At 47.7% G+C, this 17,323-nt stretch overlaps 1 protein-coding gene across 3 annotated transcripts; it reads right to left on the bottom strand.

Moving 5' to 3' along the window:
* Positions 1-3,078: 3,078 nt before the first annotated feature.
* Positions 3,079-8,311, bottom strand: Pla2g2e (phospholipase A2 group IIE). Of its 3 annotated transcripts, none has more exons than XM_020154948.2 (4): positions 8,132-8,311; positions 7,228-7,366; positions 6,941-7,047; positions 3,079-5,228 (listed from the first exon to the last, which is right to left on the bottom strand). In XM_020154948.2, the coding sequence occupies exons 1-4, from the start codon at positions 8,169-8,171 to the stop codon at positions 5,086-5,088; spliced, it is 429 nt and encodes a 142-aa protein (XP_020010537.1). In that variant the 5' UTR covers positions 8,172-8,311; the 3' UTR covers positions 3,079-5,085. The 3 variants fall into 3 exon arrangements, with proteins under 3 accessions (XP_020010537.1, XP_073937258.1, XP_073937259.1); XM_074081157.1 differs by having other exon boundaries at positions 8,046-8,259; XM_074081158.1 differs by lacking the exon at positions 8,132-8,311 and adding an exon at positions 7,652-7,965.
* Between the last annotated feature and the right edge of the window lie 9,012 nt (positions 8,312-17,323).

Genomic DNA, 17,323 nt, shown 5'->3' with positions numbered 1-17,323 from the left:
TGGTCTTTTGGGATCTGGCTGATGCAGCATTGGTGCAGGTGAGTACTGCCACTTCACAGACTGGCAGAGCCATTATCAAGACCTGAACACTTAAGATTTCTGCCCAGTACCTCAAAACATCTCTGATAATCTTTATTTGTATAAATATGACCAGCTGGTCTGTCATTTGCACCTTGGTACTCCTCTAGAACTCTGAAAGTTGGCTTATACTCCATTCAGGAGGACACTCATGCCCCAGACTCTGGACAGACTCACCTAGAAGAGCTCAACACGGAAAGGGATAATGGTGACCACAGGAAACCAGAGGAAGGAGAGCTGGTGCATTCAGCAGGGACCCAATCTGCATGTGGGACTGGCAGTTGGGACTGGCTCACCAGACCTCACCCATCCTTAGGATTTTAGCCTTGACTCCTACTCTCTCGTTCCTAATTTTCTACTAGGCAAGCAGCTTTCTGAATTAGCTCCTGGGTTCCTTGATAGCAAAAGAATGAAAGAGAATATTCCAGGTACTGGCAGGGGAAATCTCCCATGATCATTCTTAGTCTCTAACTCAGAGTCCAGTCGTCTCTCTGTGTAGACAGGAGGCACTAACTTATTTCTGGGCAGGAGAGGCCAGATTCCAGACCATGGTAACTTTTTCAGGTTTTAGCAGAAGAATCCTGATGTCAGTTTAGGTGCTGTCTTCTGCAAAACTTAAATGGCTTCCTCAATTTCATGTCAGGGATTCAGCTGAGCTAGGCATCCTTACCTGGGGTGAGGGAGGCTTCTTGCCTAGGCAGCAGTTGGAGTGGGTAACCTGCAAGGACTCTGTCTTTAAGGGCAGAGAAGCGTTCTCAGGGCAGGTAGGAACAAGTGGCTATGCTTGTGTCCTCTGGGAACTGCTCATGATTGCCTCAGAGAAAGCCTGCTCAAAAACCAGGAGTTGAGAGTTACCCATTGGCCAGGCACCACCACAGGGACAACTGTTCCCTGTGCATCTCTCCCCTTCCCTTCTCCTCAATGCACATAAACAATACACATGGCTTATCCAATATAATTCACAAAATGCCCTGCTCCAATCATATTTTGACTGGGTGGTTGGACAGAATGGGCACTCAGACCATAGGGATGCAGAGATTTAGAACTTTTTGTTTGAAAAAGACTAGTCCTGCCACTTCATAGATCCTGGATTGACAGAAGGAAATATTTTCCACCTTGGAAAAACTCTGACATTCCATATGGTAGAGAGACTTGGCCATTCCATTTTTTATTCAGTTTATTCACCCACCCAAACATCTAAGAATCCATCTCACATTTACTGAGCCTTTCCTGTGTATGCCTTTTACTTGGTAAGGGGAAGGGAGGATCAAAACAGACATGGATCCTAGCTTCTAGTTGGGGGATAAAAGTGGATATATAAGTATGACCCAAGAGAACATGCCCTAAAGGAAGATTCTGGATTCACAGATGTGAATTCACAGAAATCAAGGAAGACTTGTTGAAGGAGGTGACATTGGAACTAGGCATGACAGGAGAGCCAGAATGCAAAAGTGGGGAGTGAAGGCATTTTGTACCCAAGGACCAGCTTAAGCAAAACCCTCAAGTAGGAAGTCCCATGTATTAGGATAGAGTTTATTAAGCACACACAGTTACTTTTTTTTTAATTCAATAACTTTCATTGAAATTTGTATATATGTGAACATAGCAAAATTGTGATTAAAGAAAGTAATTAAATGTGAAAGCAGAAGATAGAACAGCTAGAAACTGTAGGCAATATATCCCAAACTATCGGAATGTGATGGATAAGAGAATAGGATCAAGTAAAAGTTCCAGAGAAGGTAGAGAACATTGACCTGGCTCAAAGCTACAGAGAGTTCAGCAACAGGTGGAATAAGTATTTTTTTAATTGCATTTACATTTGCTTACATGTGTATACATTGTTTGGGCCACCTGCACAGTTACTTTGGAGAAAGACTGGAAACTGTCCTCAAAACACTTCTTATGTGCCTTTGCCACTTGAAGGGTAACGGTAACTCCATGCTTGCTGAATGAGTTCTAAACATTAGGCATGTTTAGCCCAGCCTGGTGGAGCCTGGGTGGAACTGGTCTGTGTGTGCATTCTGACCTGGCGACATGATTGGTTGCAGCCTTCCAGGAAAACTGCTATTGTCTGCAGCCAATTTCATATTTGCCTCTGGAGGCCATCAGCTCAAGGGTACTGAAGGTTAATGGCTTTCAAACGTGTCCATTTAAGATAAATGAGGAACACTCAGATGGTAGTGAGCCAATAAGTTATTCAAATGAATTACTGTAGTATTTATCATCGGTGCCATTTCCCCCACCTAGTCCCAATTGTCAGGTACCTATAGATTCAAGTGAGTGAGATTTATTTTGGATCTCTGCTGTGATGAATGCTGTGGGGAAGGTAAAAGTACAGAAGGTGACTGAATATACATGGAGTGCCTAGAATATCCCAGATACTTACTTAAACCTTAAAACTACTGCAGGGGGCTGGTAGTTTTACCCTACTTTACAGATGAAGGAATTAATAACTGCCTCAAGATCACCAGTTGGAAACAGAGGCAGGATTTGAATCCAGGGCCACCTGCTTCCACTGTACAAGAACCCAAATAATAGATAAGTCCCATTCGGAAAGCCTCAAACACATTGCTTGGCAGTTCAGAGGAAGGCAAAATCTGCTCCAGTTGGCAAAGGTAGAATTTGAGATGCGCCTAAAGCTTTTAGATTGAGGAAAGCAGTGGCTATGTCCTAGGAGTAGTGAGGGCATAGATAAATAGATGTGCCCTCAGAAAAAAAGACTCAGGAAACATGGTACCAGCCAGGGGCTGGTGGACAATGGGAGGCCACTGGAGGAAATCAAGGTACCAGTGGACAAGAGAGACTCGATGGAGAGCGGAGGGCCTGAAAACCTTTGGTTCTGAGACTTCTTAGCTTTGGCATAGAATTTACCGTTACAAGTAATTGGTGTGTGTCTGCGGTTGACCATATCTAATTTTCTCTATCTTCAAATTCAGTAAAAGGCCAAAATCACAGTTTGTAAAAACAAACAAAAAACACTTATAGAAAGAATGAACTTTAATAAACCATTCAGTTCTCCAGAGGTGACATTGCAAAGTGCACTGCCGCTGCTGCCGACGGACCCCACTGTGCAGCGAGGCCCTACGACACACCAGTGCTGCTAAGCACAACAAGGTCTGTACCTGGAGCCTATGACTTCAGGTTCAAGGGTCTCCTTTCCTTTTTCAGTCCTATTCACAAGTCTACATCTGGAAATCCAGTGTTTGTACTATAGACACACACACAAAGGGAACTGAGACAGATTCCTTGCTTCACTCATTGAATATTTATTGAGACCCTGGGAAACTAAAGGATATGACCACATGTGTGGCCACAAGGCTTACTCATGCTCTGAGGAGATGGGTCACAACTGGCTGCACCATGGTCTTGCTCCTAAGTTTCAGTTTCACAACTGTAAGGCCGCTAGGTACTCATCCCACTGCACCTTAAATCCATCATGCCCAAAGATAACCTCTCCATCCCACCCAGATCACCACTTTAGCTCCTCTTTCCTGACTTCCCCTTCCTGCAGGGGCACCATCGTCCTGAGACGAAGACTGCAAGGCCTTCTCTTCTGGGCGCTTAGCAGCACGCTTATTACTGAAAACGTGAGCCAGAAATGTGACTAGGGACGTGTACTTTGCCCACCCAATGAAGGGACAAAATAAGGCATAAACCAAATGCTTCCTTCCTTAGTCTGGAATAAAAGGACACCAGAGGGCGCCTCAGGACCACTTTTCCTGACAAACGAAAAGCAAGCTCATCCCCACACAAACTATTTTTGCTTTTAAGATACGATCTTCCAGTGATTGGAGTCAGTCAACAGTAAAGCACACCTGACCCCCACTTCTCTTTTGCAAGCACAGCTCTTCAGCTTTTCAAGTTCACAATAATGCATCCGTTTGATTTCTTCATGCTCTTCAAAGTCCTGACTTGTACACACACCATGAGAGGAAGGAAGGGACTGAATGTTTACCGAACTTCCCCTGAGATTTGCCCTGTGCAACTGTGTCATTGAATAGGCTCTTGCCGAAACCGTAGGATTCCATCCACATATTATTGCTGGTGGAGCTATAGCTATAGTTAGGAGTAAAATCTGCTGGAGGACATTGATTCCAGAGTAGGCTGAAGGCCTTGTCAGGGATTCCTCTGATGGTCCCATAATGTTGAGTTCTTTTCTCCTCTTCTTACTCTGTCCAGCTGAGTGGGCTGACAGCTGACCTGCCCTGGACATCTGGTCTTTCCAAGGTGACACCTATTGGGTCTAGTCAACATGGTCACACCAGAATGGGGTGAAAACATGGCTGAGGCCAACTTCTTGAAGCAAGATGAAAGCCTGGAGTGAGGGCACCCCTTGGGTAAAACAACCCCTCTCTGGTCCCTAGATTCCTATCTGTCAACAAAAATGGAGGTTGGATAAGATAGATTTACAACTACTTTTTTCTCTAAAACTGTCATTGCCACCAGAGGCGTTTTGAGGCCTGATGACAGCGGGGACAATATTTTTAGGCTGGTATTTTTCATTCTTCTCACATTAAGCTATCTGGCCAGAAATATTCCTTCCAGAGATTGCCCTGGATAAGACTGTAGAACTTTCAAAAAGAGGATTAGGGGAACTTACTGTTGTGGAAAACTGAAAGAATTTAGTGTTGGCGTTGCCAGCTGGGGCCACTGTGTCATATCTGTCCCCATGTGGCACAGTACTCAGCACTGTGCCAGAGCATGGTAGGTGCTCAAAATAAGAGTGAATGAATGAAACTGTGACTAATTAAATCCTAGGAGGACAGAGCTGAGCATCAAAGAGTATTAGATTTATAGGGAAACAATACTCACTTATTAGAAGGGGAACTGCGATCCCAGGTGTGGGTTAGTGAGTCTGATGGGTACTAGGGGTCCCCTGGGGTCTCCGGGGAAAGGTATGGCCCAGGTGGCCAGGGCCTTGGAACACTGAAGAGAAGGATGGGCTTGCTTGGGTTCCAAGGTTCCCCAGGCCTGGCTTTCCCAGATTGTCAAGGGGGTGAGTAGAACTCAGCAGGCTGGGGTGGGTCCTGTGCACAGCTTGTTGGGGTAATGGGCATACTTGCGGCTGTAGGTGCCCAGGTTGCGACGAAAGCAAAGTGCAGCCCTCTTGTCACACTCGCAGGTCTGCCGCTGGCAAGCGGTCCTGCCGGCTGGATGGGACAAAGCAAGTGAGCACCGTGGATGCAGGCTCAGTATGACCACTCAGCTCCTGACTGCTCTTAGGTCCATGTTCACAACCCCAGTCTCAGTCCTGTTCTGATGGGAGCCCGTGTTTGTAGGGATGTTTCAGGGACAGATAAGAGTCAAGGGAGGGCCCGCTGGGGTCCAGGATGCTGAGAAGGCCAGAAGTTTGCCGTTGCTATCCCTCCTTCCTCCCCCAAGCCCGCTCAGCCTTTAGCATTCCCCTACCTCGGGGAGAACTGGGGCTCAATGTCTCTGACTTGTCCCGACAGGGACATTTCTAGACAACTCCTTCCCCTATGTGTCAGTACACTGGGCCACCAAGCGGGAAACTATGAAATGCCACAGTCAACTCCACATGACCTGTGCCTGCCCCCAATGGCATTTGTCTAAACTGGGGCCTGTTCAGAGTGGACAGAGCCCACAAAGCCTGGGAATCAGACTGACCTGACCTGACCTGCCCAGAGCTGGCTGGCATCAATGCTGCTGGCACCAGGTGCCTGGAAGCCTCTCTACTATAACTACTTGCCCAGAGGAGCTCTGGCTCCTTTTTGTCCCCATGAATACATCTCCCTGTTCAGAAGGGTCTGGTTTCCTGCCAGGACTCTGCCTACACTTATTTCAATAGGACTCAAAGTGGACAAGGCTTGATGTGTGATAGCCTGTTTGGGAGTCTTGCCAAGAGCTAGCCTGAGCTGGGGAAGTGGGTGTGATTATCTTTGTTTAATAGACAGATAGCAGAGGCTTTGTCACCTGGCCAAAGTCCCCTGATAAGTAGAAAGTGAAGCTCTGACAAGAGCCTATGTTCCACCCACTGGACACCTTGCCTCACTCATCATCTCATTGCCATCCTGACAGCAGACTGTTCCAATCTTGTGTGAACCCCTAGCGATGGGGAGCTCACTGCCTAATAAAGCTGCCCTGCTGAGTGGACCCCTGCAGGAGCAAGACACTGAGCCAGCTCTGCCTTGGTGGGCCTGGGCCTGGCTCTGCCCCCTCCACCTAGGCCAGACTTTTGAGATGTGAGCTGTGTCTGCTCCTCTGTTCAGGTTCTTCTTTGTACACCTTCCTTCCGCCTACAGTGGGGAGATGGCTTAGTCCTCTGATTTGCATTCTCTCTCTCTTCCCCGCCCCCCCCCCGCAGTCCCCCCAGCTGAGGCATCTGGGGACCAGAGGGAAGCTAATTGGCCCACATGGGCATTGAACATGGCAAGGTGGAGAAAATGTAGCCTGACAGCCCTACTAGGGGGAATCAGCCTTTGGGAATGGGGTCTGTTATCCCAAGTCAAAGCTCCCACTGGCTCCATTGTAGTGACCTCACTCTGGGAAGGGGTAAGTCCAGGTCCTCTGGGTGTGGCTCAACTTGGCCCCTCTGCCCCCTCCCCCAGAGCCTTGAGTAGGGAGGAGGCACCAGGGGCTGAGGCAGGCTGAGTGCTGCACCGAGTGGGCCTTGGGGTTTTCTGATCCAGTGAGCATCTAGACAGATGATACGCCTTTCCACTCTTATCTGACAATGTGAAGGCCTTGTGCTCCAGCTCAGGATCTGACCCTTGCAGGGCCCAAGGTCACCATGAGCAGAGGGTTCCTGTCTTTTGTATTGTCTTTTTGTGATACTGTGATCCTGTCCTAAGCTGCCACCTGCCCTGCCCACATCCCAGACACCCTGGGGCTGTCTACCTACCACAGAAGATGCTGTGCCTGCCAACAGAGAAGAGATACTTTTCCAGCTTGGGCTCACAGCCCAACTTCTCCAGGCGCCCATAGCAGCAGTCATGGGCATGGCAGCACCTGTGGGGTCACGGTCAACCTGGAAGGACTGCGAGCCAGACTAAGCTGGACCAGGGGCTGCCTGGTGCTCAAAGGAGAGAAGTCAGTGCCTGCGCTCCAGGTGCCTCCAAATCCTCCCCCTCCCAGAATACTCCCCCAGGTCCTCCTTTTCCCAGAGGGACCCCCTCCCAGGCTCCTCACCAGTCGGTCTGGTCTACCGGCCAGTGGGACCCGCCAACACCACAGTAGCAGCCGTAGTCATTGTACTGTAGTGCTGACTTCCCTGTCATCCTCTCGATCATTACCCCAAATTGCACCAGGTTCCCGCCAGCCAGGGCCACTGTGGAGATGGAGAGCAGAAGCCACCAGACCCTCAGAGCCAGAGGGTATTGCACCCACGGCACCACCCCTCAAGTCCCCTTATTCTGATTCTTGACATCTCTCCAATCATCCAGTTAAGCTCCCTTCCTGAATCACCTGGCTATCAACACAGCAACAATAGTAAGTAATAATACCTACAATGGCATCCTTTGGACTTTAATCCCCTAGACCCCACCCCTATCATCTGAGCCCACCCCCATGTCACCACTCCCCTCCACTGTCTCCCAGAGTATCACTCACTCACCCCTTCTAGGGGCTCCCTAGTGGCTCTTCAAATCTCTCCGAAAGAATCCTCATGACCTCTCCAGGTTTAGCCCCTGTCTTCCCCAGGAGCACCCTGTCCCTCCAAGTCTCATCAGACACCACTGGCCATGTTTCCTGACCACCTCAAAGGCTCCCTGAATTGCTTCAGATCCTCCTGACTCAGCCAAGGGGCAGTGCCCATATAGGCAGGTTGGGGTAAAAATGGAAGCCAAGTGGGAAGCAGCACACCTGTGTGTGCTGCTGGGTTCCCTACCAGCCCCAGTCCCATGACCCCCACCCTTTCTCAGACTGCACTCTCCTCTAGCCACCGCTGGCTTCAGGATCACCGTGGTGGGTGGTAGGAAGAGGGGTGGCCTTCAGCATTTGGCACTCACCATGCCCTTTGCAGAGCCAGGCCCAGAGGGCATCCAGGGAGCTTGGAGTTGCCAGATGGGATGGGGGAAGGAGGAAGGTCACTTACCCAGGAGGCAAAGGAAGGTCAGGACCAGGGAAGGTTGCATCTTGGGGGAGGTGAGCAGGGGGCAGAGGAGCCTGCTGAAGTGGGAGGAAATGAGCAGGGACCTCTGATCTCAGAGCACCTCCCAATTAGTTAAATACACAGATCCTGTCCACTCCCCATCATTAACCCTTGAGAGCCCAGTGATGCAATGATTCTTCCAGGTCTGACACTGGCTAAGTCCCTGCGGAGGAGGGGCCAGCTGGGTCCCATGGGCTCTGCTTCAGGCAGTGTAGGAGTGGGCATGGGGGCCATCTTGTGGCCTTCTCCCATTTCCTGCCCTTCTCATCACCTACCTTTTCCAGAATTACTGTCCTAGCTCCCCCGGACCTAGCTGGGTGCCAGTGGCTAGGCCCTGTTTTCCTTTTTGGTATCTTATTCCCTCCTTCCTATTTTATTCATTCAGTGACTGAGACCCTGAGAGGCAGAGAAACCTAAGTTCTCACAGTGACAGGTGACAAGTCTGTCTTTGTGTGGACAGAGCTGGAGGTAAGATGCCCCTCCCTGTTCTGCTTGCTCTTGACCTGTGACTGGGATAACTTGACCGGCCACTTCCATCAACATTCAGAACCTGGAAGCTGCTGGGTCTGTGGCTGGGGTGTCCTGGTTCCACCACTTATGTAGCCTTAAGCAGGACCTTCCCTCGCCTCCCTCATGGGAGAATGGGAAACTCAAATGCGACCAAGCCAGCCCTCCCTGAACATGTACCCAGCACCACCGAGCCCCTGACAAGCGGGATCATAACGAACCTTCAATAACCCCACAGTGTGTGTGCTATGACCATCCCATGTCACTTATACCTAAGTAAACGTGAGCCAAAATTTGGGTCAGGAAGTCCACAAAACTCACCCGGGGCCAACTTACCCACCAGGCAAAGGAGGTACATTGCCTAGCATGCATGAGACTTTGGGGAGCACTCCACAATGCTTTAATTTCTTAGAAAATCAGAAAAAGAATGAGTTTAATCCTTTAATGGATTATATTTATTTTTACACTGATGCAGTTGTAAAATTTAACTTTTACTATGTTTTTGTGATATGGTGCAAAAGGTCCATGCAGGCAGAAGTGCCCAGGGCCCATGATGAAAAGTCAAGGTGTGGCCCTGAGTTTAAACACTCTGCTTCAGGTTTCAGGTGATGAGTTGGAGTCTGGGGTCAGCCTCTTTTTTTTGGGACAGGGGACCAAGGAACTGGCCAGAGCTGGGGCTCACAGGAAGGAATCACTGCACAAATTGTACCAGCCAGAGGTGACTGTCCCTGGGGAGGTTTGTCCTTGGAGTTGGGAGTGGGGGACTGTGTGATGGGGCTCCCTAGGCTGTGATTTGGGATTAAAGGTTTGAACATGAGGGTAAAGCCCTATAAATCCTGCTGTGCATTGGGTTATAGCCCTGCCTCCTGCCTCGCCCTTCCACTTCCTGGGTCTCTGCATCCTAGGGAATTCACCCACTGCAGAGGGATCGGAGGACAGGGGCCAGAGAGGTGAGTCCACCTGCCTGAGTCTCCTAGCAGCCATGAGTCACAGGTTCTGAGAGGGGGGTCCCTTTGCTCACCTGTTCCTTTTGATTTTAACAAGGGATCCTCCTGGCAACCCCTAGCTCCCAGCCTGGGTCATGAGGGCCCAAACGGTGAGTCATTGAGGAGCTGCCTGCTAAACAAGCAAAAATGAGCTTTGGGTCACCATAGGTTTGGTTGTTCCTACCACAGCACCAGGGGTGTTTCCCATGAAGAGCCAGGCTTCTAGTACAATCACCTTCGTGACACATTTGGAATCCTGGCTTGGTCAGGATGGGCCCTGCAAGCCCCTAATGGTCTGTACTTCTGGCAGAAAATCCAGCAGTGTTGGGCCAGAGCCTGGAGGGAAACTCAGGCTGGCTTCCAGGCAGAGGTGCTGCCCCCAACTGACATTTGACTCTGTAGTATTGGTAAGGCCTGGATTTGGAGGAGTTTCAGACATTTGGGAAAGGTCAAGAGTGTTATAGTTTTTGCACCATAGTGTAATGCATGAGGAAGACCAGGTCTTTAGTGTTGTTAGCTACTCTCTTAGGAGCTGTGTGAGCTTGGCTAGTCCTGTCACTTCTCTGAGGCTGGCTTCATCATCCATAAAATGGAGATAATTGGACTGACCTTTTAGGGCTGGAGGCCAGGGCCAAATGAAAAGAAATGTGGAAAACCGTGCTCACAGGAAGGACCCCATAAATATTGGGTCTCTGCTTCCCTTGCCCCTCAGGCAGCTGTGGTCCCAGGAGCTCAAAGCACACAGTAGGGCCGGGACTGTCGGCACTTCCATGGGATTGTTGTCCACTTGACAGATAGCACACAGGGTGGAGGTGCTGGGTGGAATGACAGGTGGGGTGGTTGGCACAGAGGTCAGGGTGGAGGTGGTGCAGGAGCAGAGCCCAGCCTCTCAGCACTGTTTCTTTCTCTTGGTGTAAATCTGCCTCTTGGAAGTCACCATTGATATCATCATCTTCCTAATGATAAAAATGTCAAAACAAATGACTGCTACTTACTACTCTTTGTCACCTAGTATGTGGATGGCATATGTAGGACTGTGGTCCAAACCAGCATGGGTAAAAAACTGAAGACCCTATCTAAAAAGTAGCAAAAGCAAAATGGGGAGCATGATTCAAGTAGAGCACCTGAGGGGGGGGGGAGAGAGAGAGAGAGAGAGAGAGAGAGAGAAGAGAGAACAGCCATAGGAAGAAGAGCCAGCAAAAGATGAAAACCAAGACAGTGTATATAGACCAGTGGTTAATCACTTGCTTAGCATGTGCCCTGGGTTCAAACCCAAGTGCCACACACATGTTGGAATTAATAACCCTTCAGTGCTGAAAACAGACACACAAGAGACAAAATTTTGACAAGGCAACTTCTCTTGATCAAAAGGGTGCAAGCATGGGCTCACTCCTGCTAAGTGAGCACGCAACCACAAAATGACCCACCATGGCTCCTCCTTCCATCCCTGACGCAGTTGTATCTGCCTCTCACCTGGGATTTGTCCAGGTCAGAGGTTCACAGTCTTTCCCGATTGGCTAAAAGGCTTGGGGGATGGGTTAGGGAATACAGTTGGCGGGCAATGGAGTTGTACAGAAATCTGGAAGAAGAAGCAAGGACCCTTTAACCATGCCAGTCACCTAAGATGGTGACCTGAGGAATTTTTAAGTAATCTAAGAGGGTAACAAATACTTTGATAGAAAAGATCATTTTTCTTACACACACACACACACACACACACACACACACACACACACACACACACATACCTGTGTGTATGTGAACATGATACAAAACCAAAGAGCACACCTGAAAACCAAGGCAAACCAGCTCAGATGCTCCCAGAAAATCTTCCAACACAGATAAAGAAGGTGCCAGAAGTCAGAAATGAATTGCCAGCACAGTAGCAAATGCTACACAGTGATCCAGAGATACTCAAAATGGGGGCAAATTAATAGTTACCAAGTCCTTGCAAAGAGAGAAGAGAATCTAACACATTCAACAAATGTTCAGCAAACATTTATGTCTCCAACACCATGTTGATTGAGAAGATGTAAAAATCCAATGCTGATCCCAGTGGGAACAGATAAGCAAATTGTGTGCGTCTGAATCAGAGGTGTGGTGTGGGCACCTTGGAGGCCACAGAGGACAGGACAATTAATTCTGCCTGGATGGCCTTCAAGGAGCTTCAGAGAAGAGCTGTCACCAGAGCTGGGAGCTGGAAGGATGAGCAGGACTCAGCTGATGGTCAGGGGGCATGCAGTAGGAGCCAGTACAGCTGGCCAGTCCTGTGAGCTCCTTTGCTTCTCTCTGCTCAGCTTCCCTGTCTCTTCCTTTGGTATCAACACCCTACTCTTCCTTTGGGGAAAAACCTTTCTCCCAACCTTCTCTTTATGAGCTGAACTGCCAATCACAATGAGTCTCCACCCCCAAAACTCAGGCACGTGACTTAAGCCAGCCAATCAGACTCTCTCCTGGGACTCTGTTTTCCTCAGAGCTTGAGGCAGGAGGTGCGAGCCATTCTCTCCTTGCCCTCCTAAAGAGACTGTTCCTGAGGTCTTGCTGCTGAGACTTCCTGGGTCTTGTCCTTCCCAAGTCCCTGTAGGTCAGGTCCTCCTTCAATTTAAGGAGTCATCTAGCTTCCTTTCACTAAATTTCTTCTTGGCTTTAGCCAGAATAAATTGCTGAAGTGTACCACCAAAGAACTGTAGTTGAGATGGGAAGTGGTACCAGGATGAGGGTTGCAGACAGGAGGCCCTGGGAGAACCAGGGAATCTGGGCTAGGTTAGTGGACATAGGCAATGTGATTGGCACACTAGCTGTCCATGGTACCCACAGTTGCTCAACAGCCACCTGCCTGCCAAGGGCAAAGCGTGGGGGACCTGGTGAGGCCCCGTGGTGGCTGGTTGCTTTGACATCAGGTCAGTTGGAGAGGGAGACACTTCTCATCCCTACACCGCCTCTCATATTATACTTAACCTGTGTTTATTTCTTCTGTTCCCCCCTAGTAGAAAGTGAATCCCTTGAGGGAAGGGACCTTGTCTTGTTCCTTCCTCTGTCCCCAGTGCCCAGGTGCTTGGCACCAAATAGGCCCTTGAGTATTTGATGAAAAATGCATATTTAAATTAACAGTGAGCCCAAGCTTAGAATTTCATGTTATCCCCCCCAAAATGGAAGGAATTTGCTGATTTATATTATCAGAAATCTGGGGAGAAGTTGGGGAATAAATTTTGAGGGTTCCCCACCATGAATAAAATTCATGCAAGTGTGTGTGATGTGGGCAGCTCTGGTGAGTTGATGTTGTCTAAGCTGGTGAATTGAAACGCTGGTCCACTTCACGTGACATGGAAAGCCAGGTGCCGTTGTCTTAATGTGAGGGAGGAACAAAACCACATCTAGGAGACATGTCTCCTAGATGTGCACCCTGTTGCTCACTCACCTGCTGTTTTCCCCCAAGAGGTCCCAGATTTTCTCACTTTGAGAGCTAGATCCGTGTGGGAACATTCATTATAATTAAAAAAGCTTATTCTAAGATTCTCTTTCTTTCCTCTTGTTTTTCAATATTCTGCAGAATTAAAATGTCTCTGTTTATATGAGTCATTTAAAAGAATTACCTTTTTTGTGGTACTGAGAAATGAACTCAGGGCCTCACACTTGCTATGCAAGCACTCAAGCCATGACCCCAGCCCTTTTGCCTTTTGTATGTTTTTCAGAAGAGTCTCATGCTTTTTCCTGAGCTGGTCTTGAGCTGTGATCCCCCATCTTTGCTTTCTGAGTATGCTGGGATTACAGGTGTGTACCACCAGTGCCTGCCTGGGCTTCTCTTTCTTCACTGGGGACAATGGTGGGAGGAGCTGAAATCTGATATTCTTTCAGTGGGGTTGAGGGATGCCCAGGTGACACAGTCAGGAGGAAGCAGTCACCAAGAGCAAAATAAGTGTAGTCATTGTGGATGTGGCAGTTAGATCTTGGCCCAGACTAGTTCACATGGGGCCACCAGAACTAAGTGTGCAGGTGACCCATTGAAGTCTTGCTTGATTTGGAGACTAGTTATACCAATAAATAGAATCTCAACTTGAATGGTGCTCCTTAGGGTCCAGGAGTCTGAAATGTGTCAGGATATCCCTTTAAATTAAAAGAAAACTCAGACTGGCATTCAATTCCCATTGGGCACAGCTACCATTCATCCTGGGATATTTTTTAAAAAGTTATCTCTGTGGATTAGCGCTAATGCTTTTTTGGACTTTATGCTTTCATCATTGCTCACCTTCTTATGTGTTGGACTGCATGTTTAGGTAGTTTTCTGTAAATAGAGGCATCTTTCCCAGTCCTTCTAGGTCCAAAAGTATCTTGGTTGCATCATATTTTCACTGGATGTGTAATTCTAGACCAGATGTTGAATCAAATACAGTCTGTCCAGCCTGCTGCATGTTTTTGTAAATAAAGTTTTATTGGAACACGGCTGTGCAGTTCATTTGCATATGGTCTGTGGCTGCTTCCCCCCATACTAGATTGCCAAAGTTGAGTAGTTGTGACAAAGGCCCTTTACAGAAACAGTCTGCTGACGCTTGTTCTAGACTAACAGCGATTTCTCTAGGACTTGGAAGGTACAGCTCAGTTGTCTTCTACCCTCTGACAGTGGTGGAGAGTCCGAGGCCACTCTGATTCTTGTTTCTTTGTAGATAAGCATGTTTTCCCCTCTATCTCTGGAAACATTTAAGATCCTTTCTTCATCTTTATCCCATTTTAAAGTTTTATCACGATGTGGCTAGGCATGAACCTTTCTCCATTTGTTTTGCTAGACACTGTGAGATCCTTTAATCTGAGAACTTAATTTTAGCTCTGGGAAATTCCCATGTTTCTTCGACAACATCTATCTCCATGTGTTGGTGGGGAGGGGTTGTCACCTGGTGGGTCCTACTTTATGGCAGATGGACATGCATGCTGGCGTGGAGGGATGTTTTGTCTTGATTATTAAACTCCACATTAGCTGCCCTAACTAGTCCTAGTTTGTTGAAATTCTTTAGAGAAAATCCTTCTGATTTTTTTTTGTTTTGTGAGAAGTGTAGTGGTGGTGGTATGGTTGGGGGTGGGGAGGTTGGATACCCAGTATGGAGGCATTCTTAGCAAGTATGTGTGTGTGATTGTGAGTGTGAGTGTGTCTGGTATACTGGGAGAAATTTGCATCAACACCTTCTCTTCATTTTGTTGGTAATAGTCACTTTTTAGTTTGAAAAGCCATCCCTCCCCTATTCTATGTGATTCTGGAATCTGGTGTGGTGTCTTCCTTTCCACCACCAGGGTGGACCTCTGAATGACCCACGATGCCCAAGCACAGTCCTCCTTGTCCCCTGGCCACATGCATATTTTTAGGAATGGGCACCCAACCCAAGCTGGACTAATCAGCGTCTTTGGTTAGATTTGGTATTGGCCTCCCCTTTCTCCAGGACCATGGACTGTGAAGAGCAATGAACACCATGGAAGCCGAGGCTGCCTGGAGAATAAAGGCAGTACTTATAGAGAGAGAAAGAGAGAGAGGAGATCCTTGGATCCAACTTTGCTTGACTTCTACTCTGAACCAACAATTCTGTGGGACTTAGGCTAGTTTGACATAGATTCTGTCATTTGAAACTGTAAAGGACCCAGATTAATCCAGGCAGTTCCCAAGGGTGGCAGAAATCAGGTCCTCCTTGTACCCAGGCATTCCAGGTGGGAGTGTCCATGGGGAGTGTGTGGAGGTGAGGCTGAGCACCTGCTGCCATGCTTCGGGAAACTCAGTATGATCCCTGGGCCCAGCCTTGGTGTGGAGAGAGCACAGCCTCACTCTTTCAGACATGCCTGGTTATCTCCAGAGATAGCCACACTTGAGGTGTGGCTCAAGTGGTATAGTGCCTGTCTAGCAAGTGTAAGGTCCTGAGTTCAAACCCCAGTACCTCCCAAAACAACAATAACAACAAAGTGGTCCAGGCTGAATACCTCAGGATGCATGTACAACTTCAAGGGGCAAGAGATTATCTCCTAAATGTGATTTAATTTGCCCATCAGTGTGCGTTAGGTGAGCCAAACTGATTTGATTTGGAAAGTCAAAGCAAGGTGACCTTTCTTAACTTCTGAGTAGCATGAAAGAAATTCATTCCTGTGGCTCCTCCTCCTTATCTCCATCATGATCGTCACTTTCCCATGTTCACGCTGCTCAGGGTTAAATCACAGCCATCTCACGCTGCTTCCTCCCCCTTTTTCCTTACCAAGGATAAAAACAGCATGGAGTCTTTTTCTACGCAGTGTTACCTTGTTAACTTAGATGTGAGACGCTGAAACTTTTCAGATCAAGCTTTGAAATCGTTTGTTAATTCAGTCCTTAGCTGTTGAGCTAATGAACAAAGCTGATCCAGGAACAAACAAGAGGACTGACTTCAAATGCCAGCAAAAGGCTGGCAGTGAACTGTATAAGGAAAACCCAACCAGCAAATTAGAGATCATTTCAGAGGTCCAATACCCAAGGTCTCGCCAGGGTGGCTAATCCACAGAGCTAGGCTATGTGTCACATCAAGAAGGAAGTTGAAGGATTCCTTCATTCATGCATAAAGTAGACCAAGCGACACAGTGAAAACAGTGGTGATCACTCACTAAATAGTCATGAGTGTATCTTATGTGCAAGGTCTTGTCAAGTTATAAAAATGAATCAAATATGGTGCCAGTCCACCAAGTTCAGTGTCCAGATTTGATTAACAGGCATGGAAAGAACCTTAACACACAGTACAAAGTGTTAAGAGGCATAGGAGAGGCAGAGGTAAGATTCTAAAGTATTTCTGTTAAAATGTTAAAAACAGTTTGTTGGGCCAGGCACCGGTGGTTCACACCTGTAATCCAAGCTATTCAGGAGGCAGAATCAGGAGAACTGCAATTCGAAGCCAACCTGGGAAAATAGTTTGTGAGAGCCTATCTCAAAAAAACCCTTCACATTAAAAAGGCCTGGTGGAGTGGCTCAATGTGTAGGCCCTGAGTTCAAACCCCAGTACCAGAAAAAGAAAAAACAAAACCTGATTTGTTGAGTGAGATAAGATGTTCTTCTGGATCTGGGTTAGCAAGAGAGAGCTTAACGTTCACTACAACCCCCCCTGGGCAGAAAGCAAGAATAAAACACCCTAGGAATTTAACTCAATGAGAAGTGCCCGTGGTGCATGAGGAAAACTTACACAACTACACTGTAGCTCACCTTAGATGTTAGAACTTCGAAGATAAAGCATCTTCCCTTACATACAGGGGAATGTTGTTACTGAGTGTGTTAGAGGAAAAATTATGTGTTGCTTATAAAAACGTAGTCAAATAAAAATCTCTAACTGGGAAGGTGTTACAGGATGAGTAAAACGTCTTTTGAGCCTTTACAGATGTGAGAAACGAAGGGATTACTACCACTGGGAAACAAGTGACAGCCAATGCAGTAAGGGAGACAGAATCCCTCTATGGTGGAAAAGGCAGTCGCTCATGGCTGAAAACTAACTGTACGTCCTTTTTCAGATAGTTACTCTTAAACCTGTTAATGACGTACAGACATCCAAGTACAGATATGCCAAGAAAGTAAAGGACACGCATGTCTAAGGAATAAACAAATATGATTCCAAATACATTAACAGAAGAAAAAAGGAAAAGTGATGAATATTTT

This window comes from Castor canadensis, chromosome 7, assembly GCF_047511655.1.
Source record: "Castor canadensis chromosome 7, mCasCan1.hap1v2, whole genome shotgun sequence".
Lineage (NCBI taxonomy): Eukaryota > Metazoa > Chordata > Mammalia > Rodentia > Castoridae > Castor > Castor canadensis.
The sequence above is the reverse complement of the archived record's forward strand: the minus strand, read 5'-3'. Positions and strand labels throughout refer to the sequence as shown.

Coding starts and splice junctions, on each gene's coding strand:
- Pla2g2e (XM_020154948.2), bottom strand. CDS start 8,171: ATGCAACCTTCCCTGGTCCTGACCTTCCTTTGCCTCCTGG. Junction 7,367..8,131: donor GACCTTCCTTTGCCTCCTGG/GTAAGTGACCTT, acceptor CCATCTCCACAG/TGGCCCTGGCTGGCGGGAAC. Junction 7,048..7,227: donor CCGGTAGACCAGACCGACTG/GTGAGGAGCCTG, acceptor GTGACCCCACAG/GTGCTGCCATGCCCATGACT.